This window comes from Aplidium turbinatum, chromosome 9 (genome assembly GCF_918807975.1).
Source record: "Aplidium turbinatum chromosome 9, kaAplTurb1.1, whole genome shotgun sequence".
Lineage (NCBI taxonomy): Eukaryota > Metazoa > Chordata > Ascidiacea > Aplousobranchia > Polyclinidae > Aplidium > Aplidium turbinatum.
Window position 1 is genome coordinate 12,475,146 of NC_137480.1, and position 21,633 is coordinate 12,496,778.

General features: G+C 37.5%; 1 protein-coding gene across 2 annotated transcripts; it reads right to left on the reverse strand.

Moving 5' to 3' along the window:
• Positions 1-7,508: 7,508 nt before the first annotated feature.
• LOC145777170 (netrin-3-like) lies at positions 7,509-21,273 on the reverse strand. 2 transcript variants are annotated; one of them, XM_082588480.1, is made up of 6 exons: positions 19,881-21,273; positions 15,184-15,375; positions 10,674-10,823; positions 9,617-9,649; positions 9,305-9,373; positions 7,509-9,063 (listed from the first exon to the last, which is right to left on the reverse strand). In XM_082588480.1, exons 1-6 carry the CDS (start codon positions 21,214-21,216, stop codon positions 8,741-8,743), a joined length of 2,103 nt encoding a protein of 700 aa, XP_082444606.1. In that variant the 5' UTR covers positions 21,217-21,273; the 3' UTR covers positions 7,509-8,740. The 2 variants fall into 2 exon arrangements, with proteins under 2 accessions (XP_082444606.1, XP_082444608.1); XM_082588482.1 differs by lacking the exon at positions 10,674-10,823.
• Positions 21,274-21,633: the final 360 nt, after the last annotated feature.

The following is a 21,633-nucleotide window of genomic DNA, read 5'->3' on the forward strand; positions in this document are numbered from 1 at the left end:
TACCAGAGACACAAGGCCTGCACAGGAGATTAAAACAATGAGTCCCCTCATAAGCATTACTGCAGTGCCATGGCCGGTAGCCTGGTCCAACTCGTCTTTAATACCTTTAATGAAGGTCCTTCTTTGTCTAGCATCAAATCCAAGACAATTTAGAACTGTGATCAAACATCAATAAAAGAAAAGCAACAGCAATGCGAGATGCTTGCAAATAACTAAATCGAAGTAAGTTACAACTTTATAGCAAATACTTTTTTCTAAATTATTGGGGGGGATGCTGCCAAAATATTGGGTGATATATCCCCCATCCCTTACTTCGGAACCACTGAACCTCTCCTTGGCTACGCCACTGTTGCCGGATAGCCTACTTTTTGGATTTCCAGCACAAGTGCCAAAATCTAGTCCATTTACTTGTATGATAACAAAAGCACAAAACTAACTCATAATCACACAAAATATACCAAAAGACTATATTTATTAATTACCGTAGGCTACTATTCAAACTATCAAGTTATAATTGCGACTTTAAATACTAATTGATCGACCTTCAGCCAAATTTGAAGCTGCACGTTGTCATGGCTTGTGTATAAAGGTCGCTATTGTTTGGTGCAATAGGCTACAATGTGGTTTTCAACGAGGCCATAACAATGCAATTTTAATTATATTTTAAAACTAGTTTAGTCTAAACAAGCCATTCTCCTGCAGTTTGTTGTCGTAAAACTGATTGTCTGTGATGCAGCTGCAAATAGGTTAGATTATTAGCCTATTATTGGATCATGCATTACATTTAAGTTACATGATCAAGCATAAAAACAGAGTGAAACTGTTTACAGCAGGCATTTAATAAATAAATTGACTTGCGTTATTCTGGTGACTATAGGCTACTAGGTAACCTTCTGATGTTAAGAATGCTACCTAGCTTTTATTACCGACGTTTCGTCAGTCACCACGACTGGCTTTATCAAGGGGCTTATTCACACCACAAGTAAAACATTCACAACACGGAACACCTTACTGGTCAACGGATTTCCACGAAAACTTGCTTGCATACAGCGACCCAAATCAAAACCTTCGCTACCTCCTTATAAATCATTTACTTGTCTTCCTTACATAAGGGAGGTAGGCTACTAGGCCTATGTGACAAAATTCAGCGTATTTTTAATGGCATAGGAATAAAGGTCTCAATGAAACTCTATCTGACAATACGTAAAATAGCCTACCTTCCCTCGGCTAAAGACCCCATGAAAGAAGGTGAAGTTTCTGGGTTGATCTACCAAGTTCCCTGTCATGACTGTGATTTAATCTGCATTGGACAGACTAAACCTGATCATCAAGAATCAATGAGCACCAAAGAGCTTTTAAATTTCAACGTCCGGAGAAATCCGCTTTTTGCAAACACTCTCTAGCCTAACTTCAGACCATAAAATTATTTGGACTAAGTTAACGCTACTATTCTTAGAACTGAAAAAGATTATACAAAAAAATTGTTTACGGAAAGTTGGTAGGCTACATAAACCAAAAGGCACAACGTGTTCTTAACCAGAATGATGACCAGAGCATTCCTTCTGTGTACAAAAAATTACTTTGACTTTGCGTTCACCTTTTTCCTTTGCTCAGAGGTTTTTCACTATTGTTGTAATTGCTAAATCCATTTCCGTCTTATCTCATATTATTTCAACGTTTCTTGACGTGCCTTAAAGAAATAGGTAAATTTACGCTGCGGATAGGAGCCTACTGCTTTTAGGTATCGCTGCGTTATTAATTAAATTGAGCGGTAATCTTGTTGCGTTTTTTAAACTCTGATTCTATGCTCCCGTAGACGTAGAGGTGGATTTTCGTGCCGAAGGCGCAAAAAAAATTTTTGCACGGGGGCCCCCCGATCTAAAAGTGCCATGTGCCCAGGGGCGCCGGAACGATTTTTGACTGGGGGGGCAAGATTACAAAAAAGGGCACTTTTGTTTACTAAAAGGCCAATTTTTTTCTAGTTTTAAGATAAGATATAGCGATAATGCTAATCTATTAGCTCACTATGTATTGAGTAATGATAGCCTACAAGTGTCCGGTATACGAAGAAGGGCATTATGCTATGTTATAATGATGTAACCTACTGTCAAGCCTTAAAGCAGCCTGCGGCCATGGCCGCTAAGTAGTGCTTGAATGACCCATGGAATGACCGACGGTGTTACCTCCTCAATCGGCCAAGTTTGGCCGCCGGTCTCCTCAACAATTATTTTAATTTCGCAATAGAATGATCGTGGATTAACTGTCGAAAATATGTAGTATCAAAGAGTGACGCAAAATTAGGTCAGCGCGTCATAATCGCCACTGTTGCATTGTGCGGGAATATTTGTTATTGATGGAATATATCCATCTGCGATCACCAGCGTTGTAGGCTAAGTCTTGTTTGTAATTTCCGACGTTTATTTTAACAAAGTCTTTATCCGAAGTGCTACTTTACGTCGGCTGGCAATATTGTCGTTTTTATGTCGATTCGATGTTGTCGGACATTGAATCGTTGTTAAAAAGGAGAACTAGGTTAGTTGACATCCGAGGGGAAAACATTTTTTGATCATATTTTGCAAAAATTATGCTTCTTTTAGTAATGTCCTTCACATCATTAAAATACTTATTTTATTACCTTGCCGTCATCGTCAACACATGTAGAACGTTGTTTTTCGTTGCTAAAAAAAATTTTAGGGGAGTGGCGAACTTCTTTTAAATCAACCACATTGGAGACACTCGTGCGAGTGTCGTTAGAATCTTAGATGGTCCGCAGTAGGCTACTGGATTACAATCCGGATAAAGCAGTTATTGGTGCAACGATTCTATTGTGGGACGTCGCCCAGGCCCAGACTTCAACAACACTAAGTGATCATTTTAGCATTGTTGCAAGTTTAATTCTATTTACTTGTGCTATCGTTATTTGTATTTTGGCCTCCAAGCACGCAGATTTGGCCGCCGAGAAGGAGCTCCCGGTAGGCCACGATGGCTGCCGAAAAAAAGCGAGTTTTACAGCCTGTAATGCGTTGCAAAATTTTGTGCCGTAAATATTATTTTGATGCAAAAATAAAAAATTATAATTAGGCTAAAAGCGAATAGCAGGAATTGTTATATTGCAAAGTGTGCAGTAGCTTACATGACTTTAAAAGGGCACCATTGCCCCCCCTGCCCCTCCATCTGCAGAAAAATTGGGGGCAGGGGGGACATCCGCCCCCCCCTGCCCCCCCGCTTCCGGCGCCCCTGCATGTGCCCCCCATCAGCTAAATCCGGCCCTGTCCTCAACATCAAGAGGTAATGGTAAGTAGCCTATGGTCACTAAAAGAACGCAAGTCACTTTATTTATGATCAAGCATTTTATTTTAACGGTTTTGCTTATTGTCTTGCTACGCTGTTTTTTCCTTCCGTGACATTCTTCACACCGTACATAATTTGTGCTTGCTTTCCGAAAATTTTGTATGTTACGTAGGCCTACCTTGTAGGCTACTTGCTCGACAGTGAGTATCAAAAATTGGAAGAAGATATAGGCTTCGATTTTATCTCCGAGACTTATAGCAGGACCAACAAGGGCTGCCGGTTTGTACGCAGGGTATGCTATGTCGGCCTATAAAGTACAAATGCATGTGAAGCTACTTCGCTTAAAAACTCAAATGGAAATAGCCAACTAGAGTGGATTCCACTGAATAATTGCATACCGGCATTTTTCTAAATCGTTCATTTTACATAGGCAGACCTTTTACATTGGTTTTACTCTGGGCTGGATTTCAGCCGGAGCGGTTCGGAGCGCCGCTCCGGAAGCTCCATCAAAAAATTGACTTCTCCGGAACGGCGTTCCGGAAGCTCAAATATTTTATACTCTTATTATGCTTTGCCCTGTTCAGTAAAAGTATATCCATAATTCTTGATGATTCGAACACGTTAAATCGGGTATTCACTCTGATAATATATCTTCGTGCTAGTCTTGACGGAAGCGAACCTGTGAATGTACCGTATTTGTCTTGTTGAGTTCGCTATTCTTACGCCGAATAGCATCTATGATTCCCTGAAGAGCTGCCCAAATTCATATGGCATGTCTACAACATTTTTATCTTCTTGTTTGATTGGTGTTGTATGTGATGGCGCGGCTGTGATGATAGGTCGCAACAGTGGTGTAGCAAAATGGCTTCGTGATTAATTTCCAGACATTGTGGTGTGGTATTGTGCAACCATAGATTGGAACTATCGGTTCGTCATGCTGTAAAATCAGTCAGTAATTTGAATCGATTTCGATTTGTTATGGACAAACGCTATAGCCTTTAATAACCTTTACCACGCTTCTCCTAACACTAGGAGGGAATTGGGTGAATGTGCAGCGGCTGTTGAAGTGCAGTTGTTGAAAATCGGAAGGGTATGCCTACTGGACACACGTTGGGTAGCCTCGAGTTTCGGCGCAGTTAGTGCCGTTTGGAATGATTTTTCAGCACTTGTCGAATTTTTCAAAAAGGGAGCTATTAGCGACACAAGAGATTCTCGGGAACGTGTGAAATATCAAGGACCCTTGTCGAAGATAACATCCACGGATTTCTTGTTGGGCTTGGCTTTGATGTACGAATACTCGCAATAATTATCCGAAATAGCCAAAGCCTTGAACTGTAAAACAGAGCATGTAGGCTACTATTTGAGATGCAGATAACAAAATTAATAATCTTGCAAAATTATTTGAAACACGAAGGAACGAACCCGGACGACATTATGGCATTGCTAAGGATGCTGAAGAAACCTTAGAGTTCAAAGGTGTAGAATTACATGTAGGCTAAACAATTGCAGAAATAGCCCGCTAATCAATCCCCGCATCTTCTACACTGTAAATCACAAAGTGTAGTTTTAACCACTTCTAGGGGTGGTCTAAAAATTCCACTTCTACTTTTTCATTCCCACCCCATAGCCTATTGGGAAAGATGGTCATTTCCACCCTACCAAAGGGTGATATTTTCCACCCAACAGAGAAGGGTGTAAGTTATAACACTTAGGAAATTCCATCCAAGATCGCTTGTTGAATTCAACAGACTTGTCATTTATTAACAGCTGAAAAATACTTGATTCAACTATTTGGCCAGAGGACACAGTAATGACACACGGAGAAAACGAAATCATTGAAGTGGCAAAGAGATTGCGCTTAGATGAACGCGAAGCTGCTGTGAGAGGACTTCGTGAATATAGGCTATAACTACGAAAAGAAGATCCCAGAGTTTTCAAAATTTGAAAACGTCACTATAATCTCTTCCAATTTCATTGAGCGAGTGTGAGCGCGGATTTTCACAAATGAACCTCATAGGCTACTGACATCTGACCGTGCTTCTCTACACACTGTAACTGTTTCAAGTTTACTCTTTATACGAATGATCCTTCTTCCACTGAGAAATTTTTCAGCGAAGTATGTTGGATCCTGATTACGTCATGGACGTAACCCGGCAATTGAGACCCGAAGTCGCCAGAGGATTTATGATTTTGAATACGGTACAATAAGTGTCTTAAAAATTGTAGGCTATAACTTGAAAAATCAAAAGTGGAAAAAACTAAAAACAATTTTTTTTCTTTTATTTTTCTAGGCTATAACTTGTATTTTTTTGTATTATTGTTTCACTAAAATATGAATATTTGCATTTAACAACGCTATACCATCTATAGACCATGATACCTACTTTAGCAACGTTTTACGTACCGTACATCAAGTGTGTTGTTTCAAAGTCTTATAAAGACATATTTCTGAATTTCTTCTACGGCACCTAGCGCATTTGGAAAGTAAAAAACTAGCGCTCCGGAAGCTAATCTTCTGGAAATCCACCACTGATTTTACTGTTGTCAGGGCCGGATTTAGCTGATGGGGGGCCCGGGGCACTTTTAGATCGGGGGGCCCCCGTGCAAAAAATTTTTTCGCGCCTACGGCGTGTAAAAACCATCTCTACGTCTACAGTAGCATCAGTCCAGTACTGCACAGCATTTTGCAGAAACTTTAAAGGTCAAAAGGAATAAAATAACACAAAATCACATTTTTTTTCACATAGGGGGGGGGGGCCTTCAAAAGTCGGGGGGCCGGGGCAACTGCCCCCTCTGCCCCCCTAAATCCGGGCCTGACTGTTGTGAATGGTTTTACTGTAAAAGTAATGGTTTTACTGCTGTAAATTAATTAAAATTAAGCTATACCTTTTAAATAACTTCTACCATGTAAGTTACAGCATATTGTATAGCTTGAGACGTGGCCTATCAGCTTCAATCAAAAGTCAAAGAAAGGCAATCTGTCGCAAAACTGTGTGGTAATTCAATATGTGGTGTGGTAATTTCCGAAATTCTTTGGTGTGCCATACCCCAAAAAGTACAACAACCACTGCCATTGCTGTATCCTTATTGTCAGATAGCCTACTTGTTTTAAGAAAATTGTTCTTGTGCGACACCTATTGGGTGCAATCTTGTATTAATTTTGATCGCAAGGATTTATTAACTGCAGGTGAGCAAATGGCGCGTTGTCTGCCAAAAAAGTTGCATTCACAGCACTGACAGCAGTATCAGCATATAAGCTGAAATTATATCTTTCTATAAATATTACAACCTTCTCCGAAGCAAAAAGTCAAAGTTTGTTCAAATCAAGGACTGCAGCAATCAGCAATCCCATCGCAAGCGTTCAAAATTAGCCCAACTGGTAATCTGCGTAGTGAATTTTCACATACTCTCTTAAATTACGTGTGAATTTAAGATAAAGGGACGCATGATAGTTTATCAATTTTAAAGAAATTTTGCAGTTATTGTTTTTCATTAATCATCAACTAATAATTGTTGCCTCAGCTGTATTGTGTATACGCTCTTGTCGCAGGCGATGATTAGCCAATAAAATTTTGTTTACTGTGAGCTTTACCTGCAAAACCACAATTAGTGTTTTACAAGCACATAGCGGCGTTTATCTTTATGAATTTTTTAAACGTTTTTGAATGATAAAATATTGTTTCTTAAGATGAATCACACTATAAACTCTGACATAAATAGCCTAACTTGACCAATAAATTAAACGTAGTAGCCTAATGAGAAGTCCGTGCTATCAATAAACTGGCCGGAAAATAACATTGCAAACTTAAAGGCTTTTGAAGTAAGAGCTGGCATTTCTTACAGTTTGTGGTAAGCCTACGCCACTACACGCTTCGAAAATGTTTGTACCCATTTCTTCTCAACTACGCATACAAAAATACGATTTATAGCTGTTTGAGAATAAATTTGAACGAAGAGATTTCACGCTAGCTGCAAATCAAGAATACAAAACTGTCATCACAGCAAGATCTTGACCTTGATGTTACCAAATCAATTTTTTTTCTGAAAGTATATTTAGAATAGCTCTCAAGTGGTACCTGTAAAAGTCTTGCTTTGTGTTTCTAAGGTGTCAAAAATGAACCGATGTGACAAAGACAAAATAAACACTAGCCACCATAAAGGCTTGAGAAAGAAAGTAAAATTTATTCGTTCTCAAGTTGAAAACTTTGTTATATTGTTTATATTTTATTTCAAAAAAGAAAATTCAAAATTGTAAGTCATTGTATGTGGAATTGAAGAAACGATTTATGTCGGTTATATAACACAAATAATCCAATCAACGAGAATATCATTACGTCATCTTGTAAAGGTACGCATGGCATGTACATCAGAGGTCACCAAACGTATTTTGAGGAAGGGCCAGATTGCTGTGAGAAAAGACACTCGCGGACAGGATGGCCATTTTGTTCAACAGTCTACAACCAGTAGTGGTGATTCAACAGAACGGCTGTGGTTTATCCAGCTCTATGCTTCAATTGACACATTCGGTTGTTGCGGGCGAATGGATTGTAGAGAAAAAAATGATTGTTTTTATCACTTACTCTCAAAGTCACACTTAATCTTTCAGAAATAGCTATTTTTAAAAAGTTTGAATAAGAATTTAAGGACGAGAAAAAGCAAATTCATTATACGTAAACACTTCACACAGTGTTAACTTTTGACAGGATTTTTATTCACTATGCAGTATTATATATCACATTCTTTGCACAGTCCGGCGTGCCGAGTTAGATGAACTTTTCGGGCCGAATCTGGCCAGCGGGCCGTAGTCTGGTGACCCCTAATTTACATCAATAAACGAGCATAGAGACAAACATGATCCACTTTAATATCTGAGATTGAGCATCAACATAACGGAATAAAAAAAAAATAGGACAAGGGCAAAAAGCAAGAAGCTTCAAAGACAACAAAGAAAGCAGTTACAGTGTAAAAAAATAAATACAAAGCGACCAGCCGCATATAATTTTACATGACGCTGGATTACGATAAAAAACAGTTCAGAAAAAGTTCTTCCAAAGGAAGCAGAGTTTGTGGAACTGCATTTATGCACAGGTGGTTTCGTGAAATAGGATTTTGAAAAATATTCGACCAACAGGCTTGACCAGTTGGGATTTTTAACGATCGTAAAACGAATAGAAAAACGTTGACTTTGGATGCTTGACTGGGATTCTTGGCAATGCGTCTAATTTAGGGCACACCATGGTAACAGTTTTGTACCGCAAAATGTCTCATTATTAAACCTATAACCTTGTAGATTCGCATTCAACTGCTTCACCAAACCATAACTGATATATTATTATTCAACGAGTATCTGACGTGAAACCCACTCAATGGTGTAAAAGACGTCGTATTTGCGCTGAAAAAACGGAAGTTTGACGTCCAATGCAACATTGCAAACTATCAGCATGTACCATCAACATGCATTTGTGGAACGGGCTCGTCGAAACAAAACAATTAACTTCCTTTTGTATTTGTTCCTCCAGCGCAAAGCGATTGTGTTCTTGTTGATGGCAAGTTTAGGCTCTGATCCTGTGGAGTCGTATTTTCCAAGGAGGAGATACTTTTTGCTCTTCCTGAGTCGAGGGCAAATGCAAGACAAGGAGCGCTCCCTTATTTTTACATCAAGAAGACCTCGTCGGAGTTTTGAATTTCCTCTTTTGTAAATTCTGATGATATCCAACGTGACAAGGGCCCACTTTCCAAAAGGCACTTGCTCTATAACTTTGGTCTCAATGACTACAAAAATACGTAAATGGCATAAGCACTCCAATACATTTAAAAAACGGCAAAATAGTTTTAAATCTTTAATTAAATAATTACAGAAAGATGAGGATGTGTCACTGATGCTACCCAGAAACCATTTATTCTGGATGTTTTTTTACAGCTGTGTGTAATCGTCATTAATTAATGTTCAAATTCACAATTTTTTTTGCAAAATAAACAAAAGTGAAGACTAGAAAGCAAGAAGGAAAGTTACCATAATCAACTTTGCACCATTTATTGACGGTTAGCTGCAGTGCCTTTGATCTTTTGCAGGCGACACAAGCTGAAAGTGAAAAAAGATTGAAATCATATTTAAGAATGAACACAAACGTCTAACTTAAGCAATCCGAATTTCTAGGGACCAAACTGGTCAAGCCTCGACATCAAAGCGAAAGAGAAGCTACGTGGCATAGAAGCACAAAGAAAGACATTTTTTTTTATAATTAAGATAATGTGGCAATGGAGGAGTTTAGCTGTTAAGTTACGTAGTCGTAATGTGTAGCTCACAAAGTCGTGCTGTACTTACGTTTTGTGCTTGGAGGAATGACAGTAGGAATTCCTAGAGATGCAAAAAGAAAGTTATAACTGCTTGAACCAATCATTTAAAAAACACATCTCTATTTTACGTTTAGAGTTTGCTGACAAACTTGATTCTTTCAAGATAGAGCCATAACAGTTCAAGAAGCAAAAACACGAATAAATTTGGTCAGCTCGGCACGCTGAAGCAACAAGCAATGGCAGCAGGATAAACGTGAAGCAGAGCACCAGTGTACACATAGACATCATTTTTGCGTTTTTAAGCAATCAAGAACATGAAAAATTTTCACATGCACACATGCCACCCTCTTGTTGGCTACTCTCAGCGAAATATTTTCTGCACACTGCTGAGATTACATTTACATTGAATCGACGTACAAATGACATAGTTTTTTTAATTTCAAACGCACACTCAAGATGAACTTGAAATAGCCATCTTTCAGAATCAAGTCTAACAGCTTGCTAAAATTTTAACGAAGTTGCAATAGTTTAAGTTTCTTTTACTTTAACAATCTCAGTGTGTTGTGAATTACCGCAACACACTGAAGAACAAATTCTAACGAAGTTTAACATCTACAAAACGTCGCCTCAACGGCGTCTAAGTCCGATGAGCTGTGTTTCACAAACAAACAAATTGATCTATCAAAGAGCATTGCATTGAAAACCACTTATTGTCCAAATGAATTAGGCGTGAAATTATATATATTAATGCTAAAAACAGTGGTGCTACCAGAAAGCAACATGAGAGGTTAATTTTTAAAGATATGTATTTAGCATTACAGAAGCATATTATGCATTCACTAAAATAAAAATATTTTTATGTCTTAAATATTTTTATAAGCAGAAAATTACCATACAAGAAAATCTTATCTAAAAGAAGAAATTAACCTCTTAAAATAGCCAGCAGTTGAAGTCCCCTTCGCACTGAAACGAAACAAACGAAGATATTTCTCTAAATCGTAGCAAGATTGTTCTCAGTGAAGAAAAACTATTCTTTTTTGTTTCGGTTAAGTGAGAAGGGTGCTTAACCAATTAAAGCAACATACTAATGCAGGGTGAAATGCGCGATTGGGTTTGCTCATATCCTTTGGCGCATCGGTTACACTTTTTGCCAGCCACGCCTTCCTTGCACGGACACTGCCCTGTCGCTGGGTTGCATATTTTTCCCGCTGCGCCCACAGGGTGGCACCCGCAAGCTATACAAAGTCGATAAAGAATTACTTGCACGGCGTATACACTACATGCATGAAAAATCCCAAAACTTCGAGCTTTTAAATCGTGTCCCAGCCAGCAAAATCTGTCATTTTTGCATTGTAAAAACCGATTGTTTTACATTTTTACAATGTAAATGTAAAAATAACAGGTTTTGCTGTCTCGGTTGTTCGTTAACGATTGAAAAGATACAAAATTTTTGAATTTGACAATAAAAAAGCAGCCAGTGACAATATTTAGAAAACTCTGCACAAACCAAAAGTGCAAGTGAACCAACAAGTGTTCTGTGATTGTAGGCTAACCAGTGAGACAGTGGCTAAAAAGCAATATCTTGCAAAATCAAAATACAAATCTATTGACTAAATATTGATAAAAAGTTATATAGACTCTTTTTTATTTGAGAACGTCGGTGCTTGTAGTAGTACAACACATATTGTGTAAAAAAGTAAGCAGTGCAAGTAAACTTAAACATTTTCTTCTGTCGAGTTTTCAGGCAGGCTTAAATATAAAGTAGGTAATACTTGATTGGTTGTTTACGACAAAGCATGATTAGACAAATTTGGGTTGTCTAAGTCAGGAAGTAAAATCCTAAAGCCAAGCTTGAAATAAAATAAATAATTGATAACCATTTCATAATCAAAATCCCATAGTGGTTAGGTTAAATTTAACGTGCCTTCTGTTTTGTGTGAAATTTAGGCTGCTTTGTGTTTTACCGTTGAAAACTAATAGAAAAATTTCCCTCTAATTTCACATGCTATTATTGCGCATGACTTCCGAGAAATAAGCACAGCGCTACGCGCAATCGAAGCAAATCGTCGTTTTAAACATTATAGTCCAACAAATGGTGACTTTTCTAACAGTAGTTGCAGCGTTTATCTGATGAATGCGAAAGTATATACACTTTCGCATTGAACCCATGAACGTTGCAACAATGCAAATGAACGTTGCAACAATGCAACTGCTTTGAAAAGATAATAATCCTGATGGACAGCCAAACATTTCAGTATTCAATTAGTGACTTTCAGAGCGCTAGGGCAGTAAATTCTGACGGGATGTAGGCTAAAGGTGGAGTGTAGAATTTTTATAAACTTCAAGTCTTAAGGAGAAGAGCACAATAAATTAGGCCATGTTTTGAAGGTGTTCATTCTTTCTATTCCTTGCATTCGGGTTTGATGACATTGTAGAACAAGCTTGTGAATTTTGTATCATTTCGGTCAAGAACAATATGAAATCGTTAACTGCGTCACTGTAAAGCTGCACAACCCAGTCAGGAGAATTAGTCTTTTTTTACGTTAATTTAACGTCTACAAACGTTAAATCAATGCAAAGAGGGCCGATTTTGCTAACTGCGAAACAGCCGAATCACTGAAAAATCATGCGGTTAATGTGATATGCAAAAAAATATTTTGCAAACCAAAATATTTTGAAACATGCTTGTTAGACAATAAACAACAGCTATAAATTTGTAAACAACATAACTTTTTTGCAGTGTTCAAATGTTGAACCTTTGCAAAGAGCATTCTCGATTGTATTACACGATTACAAACCAAATGCGTTAGGACTTTCTATCTGAAAGAATCAAGTCAATTTCACTCAACAAAAAATGCATTATTTTTAATTGTCGTTGTTCGAATCCACAGCAAAGAAAACAAGCAAGAAGAATTTTCTAATTTTTGCCTCGTCTTTTCAAATGTAAATTTATTCTTCTCCGAAACCCGTATTCAGCTCAAGACAATACAACTAAGTCGCACTTTCTTGGTAAATTGTACAAAATTATCAAATAAAAAAAAATGTCAGAAAATAGAAAGCGTAGCCGTAGTAGGCTGCATTACTTTGATTTAGGTAAAACTTATGAAATATATACGTGTAGCCTAAGCCTACACACTGCACAGCAACTTGCACATGTCGAGTCCAACACAAAGCACACGGTTACAGAACATCAACCCAACACTATTGACGGTTTCTGGTCAATAACTAATAAATCTTTGTGCAAGAACACCACACTTTATGTCAAAACTAATACAAATGCATCTGCAGTAGTCAGCACGGCAATCTTCAAGCAATAATGGAATTAAGTTGAAAATATGTTAAGTTAATTCTAATTTGTGCTCTTGTGGTTATCTTTTATTAAACCAAACATCAAAATTTGTCGTTTTTTCATCATTGTAAATACCCTAAAACCACAAAAGTCATAACATCTTTCAAAACAGTTCATTTATTTGTTCAATTAATTATTTTGGCAGAATTTTTTTTTTACAGTTTATCACACCACTCCATATTCTTTTGACCAATCTTGGCGTCTTACCAAACATAAACCTAATCGGGTATGTGTAGTCGTGTCCAATAAATAGGATTTCAATTTTTCAAAGTTGATAAAAACTCAAATCATCCCATCCCACGCGGAAATATTGTTGATGTGTTAAGACTTCTCCGCCTTGACTGGCAATTTTCTCTTTTCAGTAAAAATGGCGACAATAGCTTACAAAGTGGGAGTCAGTTTCCGATGACTTGAGCCTTTGTTTGTCCTCATTGTTTGAAGGTGTGAAAAACGTGCCCAATCTGACAAGTCGGTTACAGACAAAACACGAACAAGCTGGTGTGGGGTTACTGAGCGTCGAGAGTTGTAACAAAAACAAGCTTTGATTGCTGGTTACTCCACTTTCTATCTCAAAGCGATCCACTTTTCTATTGTCAGTTGCTCGGCTAGCCAGGGGTTTTTGTGTTCACGTCACCCTTCTCGAATTGAGTTTTTATTCCCATGCTTCTACATTATCATCTAGATTCCATATAGATGATTTATAACATTCTGAACCTCTTGTTTTAAGACATAACATCGATATCGTATGCTGTAAAATTGACAACCGTAGATGATTTCATGGTTGTTGCTGAATATGTAGCTAGCGAGGAAACTGTGCTTTCTTGTTTACTGACGACTCTCCATCGCTCCCAAGACAACAAATCACTCCCTTTTTATGTTGAATGAACGTTAGCGCAGATTGAATCAATGTCAAAATGACTGATTTGCTGCGAGGGTATTTTGTGACGTATATGCTCTCAAGCAGACAACGTCCACAAAAATTGGAGACAAAAGTTGACGTAGTTTTTCAACTGAAAAAGTTGTCGATTTTTACTTTGTTTTCACGTCTCAAAAAAAAAGGAAATGACAAAGAAAGTCTGTCACAACTTTTGCAAATAACCGTTCGAAGTAAAATAAAGCATGAAAAACAAATCCAGAATGAATCAAAACGTCATGATGTTGGTAAGAAGAATGATAGACATTTTTGTTTCAAAAAATTTTCTCATGTTATACGTAATTCTTCTAACGAACTTGATATAAAAATTCACGAAGCTATGCTCATCAAATCAAATCTTGCAGTCCTCGACTCAGCAGGCAGTTGTTTGCCTGAGGTGCTTTTTTAAATCTTCATGTCACATGCTTTTTCTCGTGCAATCAAATCGCCATATGTCATGTGCCTTATTTTCTTGGTCGTGTTTAATAGGTTCTTTTGCATTCCCTATTTTATTTCACGTAGGGCTACCATATGTCCTCTTTTTTCAAAAATAATAAATGGTCTTTTGAGGACAATCAAAAATGTTCAAATGTCCTCTTTTTTGGCATTTTCAGTTTTCTTGCTGAAATTTTTAACAGAATTTCATTTTCATGTGACTTTTCGGCGATGGTTTGAAGGCTATTTGATTTCCAAAAGTTTTGTTTACCAAGTTAAAATGCTGATTCTCTATCTAGAATAGATAGCCATGGCTTAAAGGAACTGCAAAATATTCATGGGCCAACCGCATCGGACAAATAATTTTGGCTTGTTTTTTTTTATTGAATTGGTTGTTGCTGAAACTTTTGCTCCATAGAACAATAGGACATTTACCCATAAAGATGTAAAAATTCTTCAAATGCACATTTCTACTTGCATTTTTCTTGCTTGCGAAACCTGTTTTTTTTTGGGCGATAAAAACATGGTTGGCCTATTTGCTGGATATGTACTGTATATCAGTAGTTCAGATGCTTAACAATGGCTGACATGCCGGATAGCAGAAAACGTTTGCAGTTTCTAGTTTAATTCTACTGCATAAATTGTATTAAAAGCCGTGTCGTTGCGTGGTTTTGTCTGCTTGTGTCTAAAGTGCTTAAACAAAACAAAAAGCAAATGAAACAACAAAGAAAGTATGAAATCTGAAGTGGAAAAACAAGAAATAAACAATACGAAAAAAGCTGAAATAAAACTTGGTTAAAAAGGTCGCTCTTTGCTAGGTATTCTTCTGACTATATTTCAGTGATCAAGTTTTTAAACAAACAATATCACCGGATATAAAATATCAGTAAAGACTTACTTTTACAAATCTTTCGATGCGCTATCGACTTTGTCTTGTTATTCTTGTAGTAACCAGGCTTGCAGAAATGGCAGTATCGTCCAGTGGTGTGGTGTCGGCATTTCTGGCATACCCCTCCACTAACTCCACCGGATTTGACAAACAACTCGGCGTTGAAACGACATTTCTTTGCATGTAAATTGCAGCTACAAGCTGTAGATCAACGAAAGAATAAGTTATTGTCATAACTGTTTTTGCATTTTTTTTTTGTATCAACTGACGAACTTGTAAGTTATTTTGTGTTTTGTGTCATTAAAAGAAGTGATTTTTACTTTTTTATAAAAATTTGCTGTAAAACAGGATGATGCACGAATTTAGATTAATGTGCAGCTTACACAAAGGATCGTAGGCTTCTGTAACAGTATATAATTTTTAAAACAAACTGCTGTAAGCTGCTAACAACTGGAAACGATACACTTCCGACGATACAAAGCCCGGTAATCCAACAACTTTTCTTGCTTGCTCGTGCAAGAAGCCCAAGCTTTGCACATTTCATTTCGTAAGTGCCGGAGAGCTGGCCAGCTTTGGGATTAAACACCTTGCCAAAATCCCTGGCCAAAATGAACCGAAAAGCTTTGAAATCACAAAAGTACCTTACTGTACAAAAAATGATTTCAAGATTCCTTCCATTCAACCACAGTATTCGTATGTTCGTTTGCCAATAATACAATTGGTTAAAAAAACACAACCAGCCTGGATTGCTGAACAGTTAATCTGTCAAATTGGTGGGCTGATGTCGAAAAGTTGTTTCAATTGCTGGGGCGTTGTTTAGAAAGCTAATATCTTCTTGAGAACTAATTGATGTTGCACGTGCCTGTAGCAACTTTGTGATTACATGTTACATTTCGCATACAGTTAGCAAATGTCACTAAACACTGCAAAAGAGCAAAGTGTAAAAACAATCAGACGACAAAAATGTCGACAAGGATTTGTTTTATTTCAAAAATCAAGCGATTTTTTTGTTTTATCATTTTTGAAGAAACAATACACATTCAGTTTCAGTTTTGTTTTTATTTCTGACCATCACAACGAAAAAAAACAACATATGCCAAACGGTGTCCGACGTTTTTTTCGTAAACAGTTGTTCGTAAAACAATTGTTTGTAAACATTTGTTCGTAAAATTAATTCTTCGAAACACAATTCTTCGTAAACCATTTCTTCGTGCATGCAATTGACCGTAAGACTAATTGTTCGTAAAACAGTTACAATTCTTTACGAACAATTAATTAGGGTAGCGTATATGCTAGAGATGTGCTAGATGTGACGTGCTGTAGACGAGCAGACAAAGTGTAGAGTCCCTGATTCAGAATGGCAGCGAAACAGGAAAGCCAAAATTTTTGTATGGCGGCCAGCTTTATTACAGAGATGATAGTGCACTTAACGCACAAGGGCAAGAAACTACTTATTGAAAATTTGAGCATTTTCAAAGGAAATGTCCTGCACGAGTAACAACAGGGGCGCCGAAGCAACTTTTGACTGGGGAGGGGGCAGGATTATGAAAAAGGGCACTTTTGTTGCTGAAAGGCCAATTTTTTTAAAACTTTTAAGATGAGATATAGCGATCATGCTCATCTGTCAGCTCACTATCGAGTAATGATACAAGTGTCCGGTATACAAAGAAGGACATCATGCTATGTTATAATGATGTAACCTACTGTGTTGCAGAATTTGTGCTGTGAATATTATTTTGAGCTTTTGATTGAAAGCTTTTGATTAACAATTTCAAAAATATTTTCATTGTCGAATATCTCGAAAACTAGAACCAATTCAAAAAAACTAAGTGCATTTTCAGAATCAGGGGTCTTGAAATACTTTAAAATGACTCTCACCTTTATTTGTGCCAAATTTTTTTTGTTGGCCTGTGTTATAGTTAGGTTAAAAGCGAATAGCAGAAATTGTTATATTGCAAAATGTGCAGTAGCTTACATGACTTTAAAAAGGCACCATTGCCCCCTGTCCCTCCATGATGCCCCCCGCTTCCGGCGCTCCTGAGTAACAACTGAAAAAATTGTTCACAAACAATTGACCTATCACCTGTTTACGAACAATCCGCTATACGAACAATTGATGTATGCGAAGTAATGATTTACGAAGAATTGTTTTACGAAGAATTAATTTTACGAACAACCGTTTACGAACAATTCACCTATAACCATGCCAAACATAGCAGAGGTCTAGAAAAAAGTAGAAGCGACAAAACGCGGACGTTATACATGTTTTGTTTTTAAGCGTTTTTTGTAGATTAGACTGGTGTAAACGGTTCAGTAAACAAATCTGTTCTGAAAAGCATTTCAATTTTGCGTAGAAACAGTTACGTACATAAACCTATCCACAAAACTACTAAATGTGAAATGCTTTAAATGTTAAACAATTTGAAGTTTATCAAATCTTTAAACTAAAATTTTCTGGAGAGAAATGAGCGTATTGTTGAACATTTGAATTTACTTTTTCGCAGCAAAGTAGATCATTATGCGAAGGTCTCTCAGCGCAAACTTTGTTGTGGCAAAGACAGCAGCTGTTGGTGTTTTGATAGTCTGTTAAATCAGCTGACTTTCATCAAACTGCTTCTATTGATCTGAACACTTGAGATAATCAAGTGGCATTCTTATCCAACGACAAACCACCGCTGTCAAAGAACTGAAAGATCAGGCGTGAAAAGAAATACCACAATTATCCAATGATTGCGTATTCAATTTCCTCAGTCCGCAAAAGCTGGACCACCAGCAATTTTCTTTTGTTGGCTACTTTCAGAAAGTTGAAGTTAACTTCAACCGACAAAATAAAGAATGACTTTATCTGCGGTGTATCACAAACCCAATAAAATTCTTAAACGAACTATTATCACAAGTCTAGCAGCCATTTTGGATTCGCATGATAGGATAGATGTGGCGTGGGGATAACGGCCTATCTTTGTGTTGAAAACAACTCCACAGCTTCAATTCGCTTTTAACAGTATCATCATGTATTTGATCTCTGATCTATGTGTGAGAAAACAAAGGAAGTGTGTGCGGCGAAAGGCTAACCACTCTGATTTTAGTACACAGCATCGACCATTCTTACTCGGTCATTTACTTTTGTTATCATTTTGGTGAAATCAGTTTGTCTTTAAAATTGATTCAATGCTGCTTGAGCATTTTCTGTAGCCTACACATAATATCTTCTCAAAACTAATGCTCAGTTTAGCCATGAATTGTGAAGTCAAGGTAAACGACTGCCAATGTTTACAGCAGCTAGTTTAAAGCCGGGAATTCAAAAAATAGTTTTTGTTTACTACACTGCATACGCAAAGTGGGCTGCAGCATCACCAAAATAGCATTATAAGTATTCATTAACAGTTTTTGCAACTTCCAATAGAAGTTGGTTGCCTATATTACTGCTGCACTAGCGTGTTTAAGATTAAAAGGATGATATTTTAGTTTATTTAAAAAACATGTAAATAAAATTATCATACCTTTATCTGTCAGTTTTCATCAAACATCATTGGCAATATGAGTTATAACAAGTAATTAATAAGCTAGATATCAATTAAAGTCTTTCAAAACTTTATATTTCATGCTTGACTGCATTGGGTTGAGGTTGATTGCACACACTTTTCACAAAGCTGCTGCAGTTTTCGCTCCGTTTAAATCAAAAATGCGCTTCAATACATGCTTTGCGGATTAGTGAAAAATAAATGCTACCTGTTTTCACGATTTCAATAAAGGAGTTAATTTTAAGAAACTTAAAGCTTTATGTTAAAATCTGTTGATGTTTATTTAAGTTTTGTTTTTGATGTAACACCATATATTGTAAAACATGGGTTTTGAGGAGGGTATGGAGATAATGAGCACAACAAAAGATTGGTTACATGTATTCAGCAAAAATATTCATTTGGTGTCAATGAAATTGGTAAGGCCACATGCAATAAATACAAGCGAACAGCGAAGTAACCGTTGCTGTGGACCATGCGAGGCATGCCAGCTTAATCACGATCACCTGGTGTTAATCTATCGACTTCTACTTGGTGGTTTATAGCTATTAATAACTTAGCAATCACAGCCAATGCCGCTAATCTCTTTTCAACGCAAGTGCATTCTTTCGTATGATCCTTGACTATTTAAGTGCCATGTATTGTGAAAAGCAATAAAGCGACTCCGCAAAAGTGGCTGAAATTAGACCGTGACCGCAAAGCGAAAATATTATCACCAAGTGGAGTTCAATAACAAACAAATAATTCAAAATTCAAATTATATGGGAAAATATTGGTGTTGTAAATTGTTTACCATTTTTAAGAGCTGTGGCAACCTTTTGCGTAACTTTGCTTTTCAAAGAAAAAATCTACTCATTTGCAGCGCCTTCAAAAACCATTTTTCAAAACGGTAGGCTATAGCCCACAATACATACTTGGAGTTCTAAAACGTGCACAAAGTTACACACGCCAAAACCGTTTCCGATTCTTTTTCTGATGCGTGGGAATTTTAGCAAGTACCCAACACTTTTTTTAAAAGTTATGTCATTTCAATCTGCGCCCCTTTTTAGCTCTCGGAGCTCAACACCGTGAAAAATCTATACCTGTTGGATCGTTTTTGTAAATCTTGAACATCATGGCAAAATTGTGTGTAAAAATAAAAAAAAATAAAGTTGTATTCATCTTAGAATGCGTAAGTGAGTGACTTACCTACACATTCGTTGGCGTTTTCTCTTGTAGCTCTTCTCCAGGGCCTGTCAAGATGAAACGCTTTGCATCTTTCACAATTTACTCCGTCCGTGTTGTGTTTGCAGTCGCAAACTAGTCGACCATTTCTCACAATACATCTGGAAGCGTGGCCATTGCACTTACACCGTCCTCCTATTGTAATATCATTGATGGCATAAAAAGCACTAATTCGGTGACCATGATGAGTGGAGCTTGGTACAGAGTTGCTTCCCTTGTCCAACTCTATTTGTCTGTTGATTGTTTTCTGGTATGTTGCGCTGAGCGCCCCCCCAACAACTGCACGACTGTCCCTCACATTGGTTCCCAATCTCAAAGATCCTGCCGCAGCACCACCAGAAGAGCTCGCGATTCTTCTCGATGCTCGACCTTCAGTACGAGATCTACGCATTGAACTGATTCGAGAAGGGGAAAAAATGGCATTGACATCATTGACTCCAGTTAGCACAATTTTAATGTCCGTAACAGTAACCCAGTCTTGCAAAATGTAACTGTTTTCAAAATCGGCCCCTGAAGGACGACCTCTGGTAGGATTAAAAAACACGCGCCCTCCAATCAAAGGGAAGGGACTGCTGCTGCTTTCGACGCACAAGACTTCCTGCTCGTTTGTTTTGTTTGCTACGTTGCGGTTCGGAAGACCAAATCGAGCCTGACAGTTTCTGGCGTAGTATTGATAGGGTACCCACTTCCGACCGTAGTTCATTGATTTATAGATGATCATAGATGCAGGGCGCGAAGAATAGAATTGCAAAGCAATATACGACAGCTCAAACATTTTTCCGAAAGAAAGAGTCAGAGACACATGTTTTCTTCTTCCACCTCGTCGAAGGATCTTTGATTGCCAGTAGGTAATGTTACCGCTGTCGTTGATATCTGTCAAGTACTTCGCTGAATGGGAGTGTCTGCCACTTCTTTCGCAAACATCACAAATTCGGGTCATCCTTCCGTTACGCCTCATTAGCCTGCAGAACGACTCTTGGGTGGGGACTCCGCAAGTCTCCGAAACTTTAACAGTTTTCTTTAAAGCGATATTGTCAAATGGAGGTTTACATTGACGGGGATTTACCTCATCGTCATAACAAGCGTCTATCGGCCGATAGAGCCGCTTCTGTGACGTCCATGTCGGCAGCGATAACAAAATAAAAACTAAAAGTACGTGGCCGAAATGTCCACAGCAGGATCTCCGTAATGAAAAAGAGATTTTATAAACAGATACATTCAAAGTTGCATTTATTCTAGGTTGGTTGCTTGTGTTGTCGTTGCATTGTCGGCGATCTAAAGGTTGGTTTGCAAAAGCCATGCTGCCGAAAATTAGAATTTACAAATGCACTTTGTAGCTTTAAAATATATCGTCGACTACGTAAGTTTCATTGCTGTAAAAAAGAAAAAATAAGTTTTTTGGCTAATATCAACAAATTTGCTGAAACAGAAAAATTAAAATCCATAATTTCGAAAATGACAATACAGAAGTTTTGCTTTTACGATGTTGACCTCTTGTCAATGAAGGTACAAAAAATGAAAACTCACTTGTAGAGCCACTACGGCGAGGTGAGTAAAATTTTGAAAACGATTGAGGCGAAGGCATTTACAGTTATAAAAACAAACATTTCTTTGATAAATGCATAACTTAGGCTACATCGTGAATATGTTGATTTTGCCAGGTAAACGGACATCGAAATTTGCTGTCAGCAAAAGTTAAAATATTTTTGAAAACGAC

What these genes read in the sequence shown, in the direction of transcription:
- LOC145777170 (XM_082588480.1), bottom strand. Translation starts at nt 21,216, where the DNA reads ATGGCTTTTGCAAACCAACCTTTAGATCGCCGACAATGCAACGACAAC. An exon ending in GCATCGAAAGATTTGTAAAA is followed by an intron (nt 10,824 to 15,183) that starts GTAAGTCTTTAC and finishes GACTTTGTATAG; the next exon opens with CTTGCGGGTGCCACCCTGTG. An exon ending in CATTCCTCCAAGCACAAAAC is followed by an intron (nt 9,374 to 9,616) that starts GTAAGTACAGCA and finishes TTTCACTTTCAG; the next exon opens with CTTGTGTCGCCTGCAAAAGA.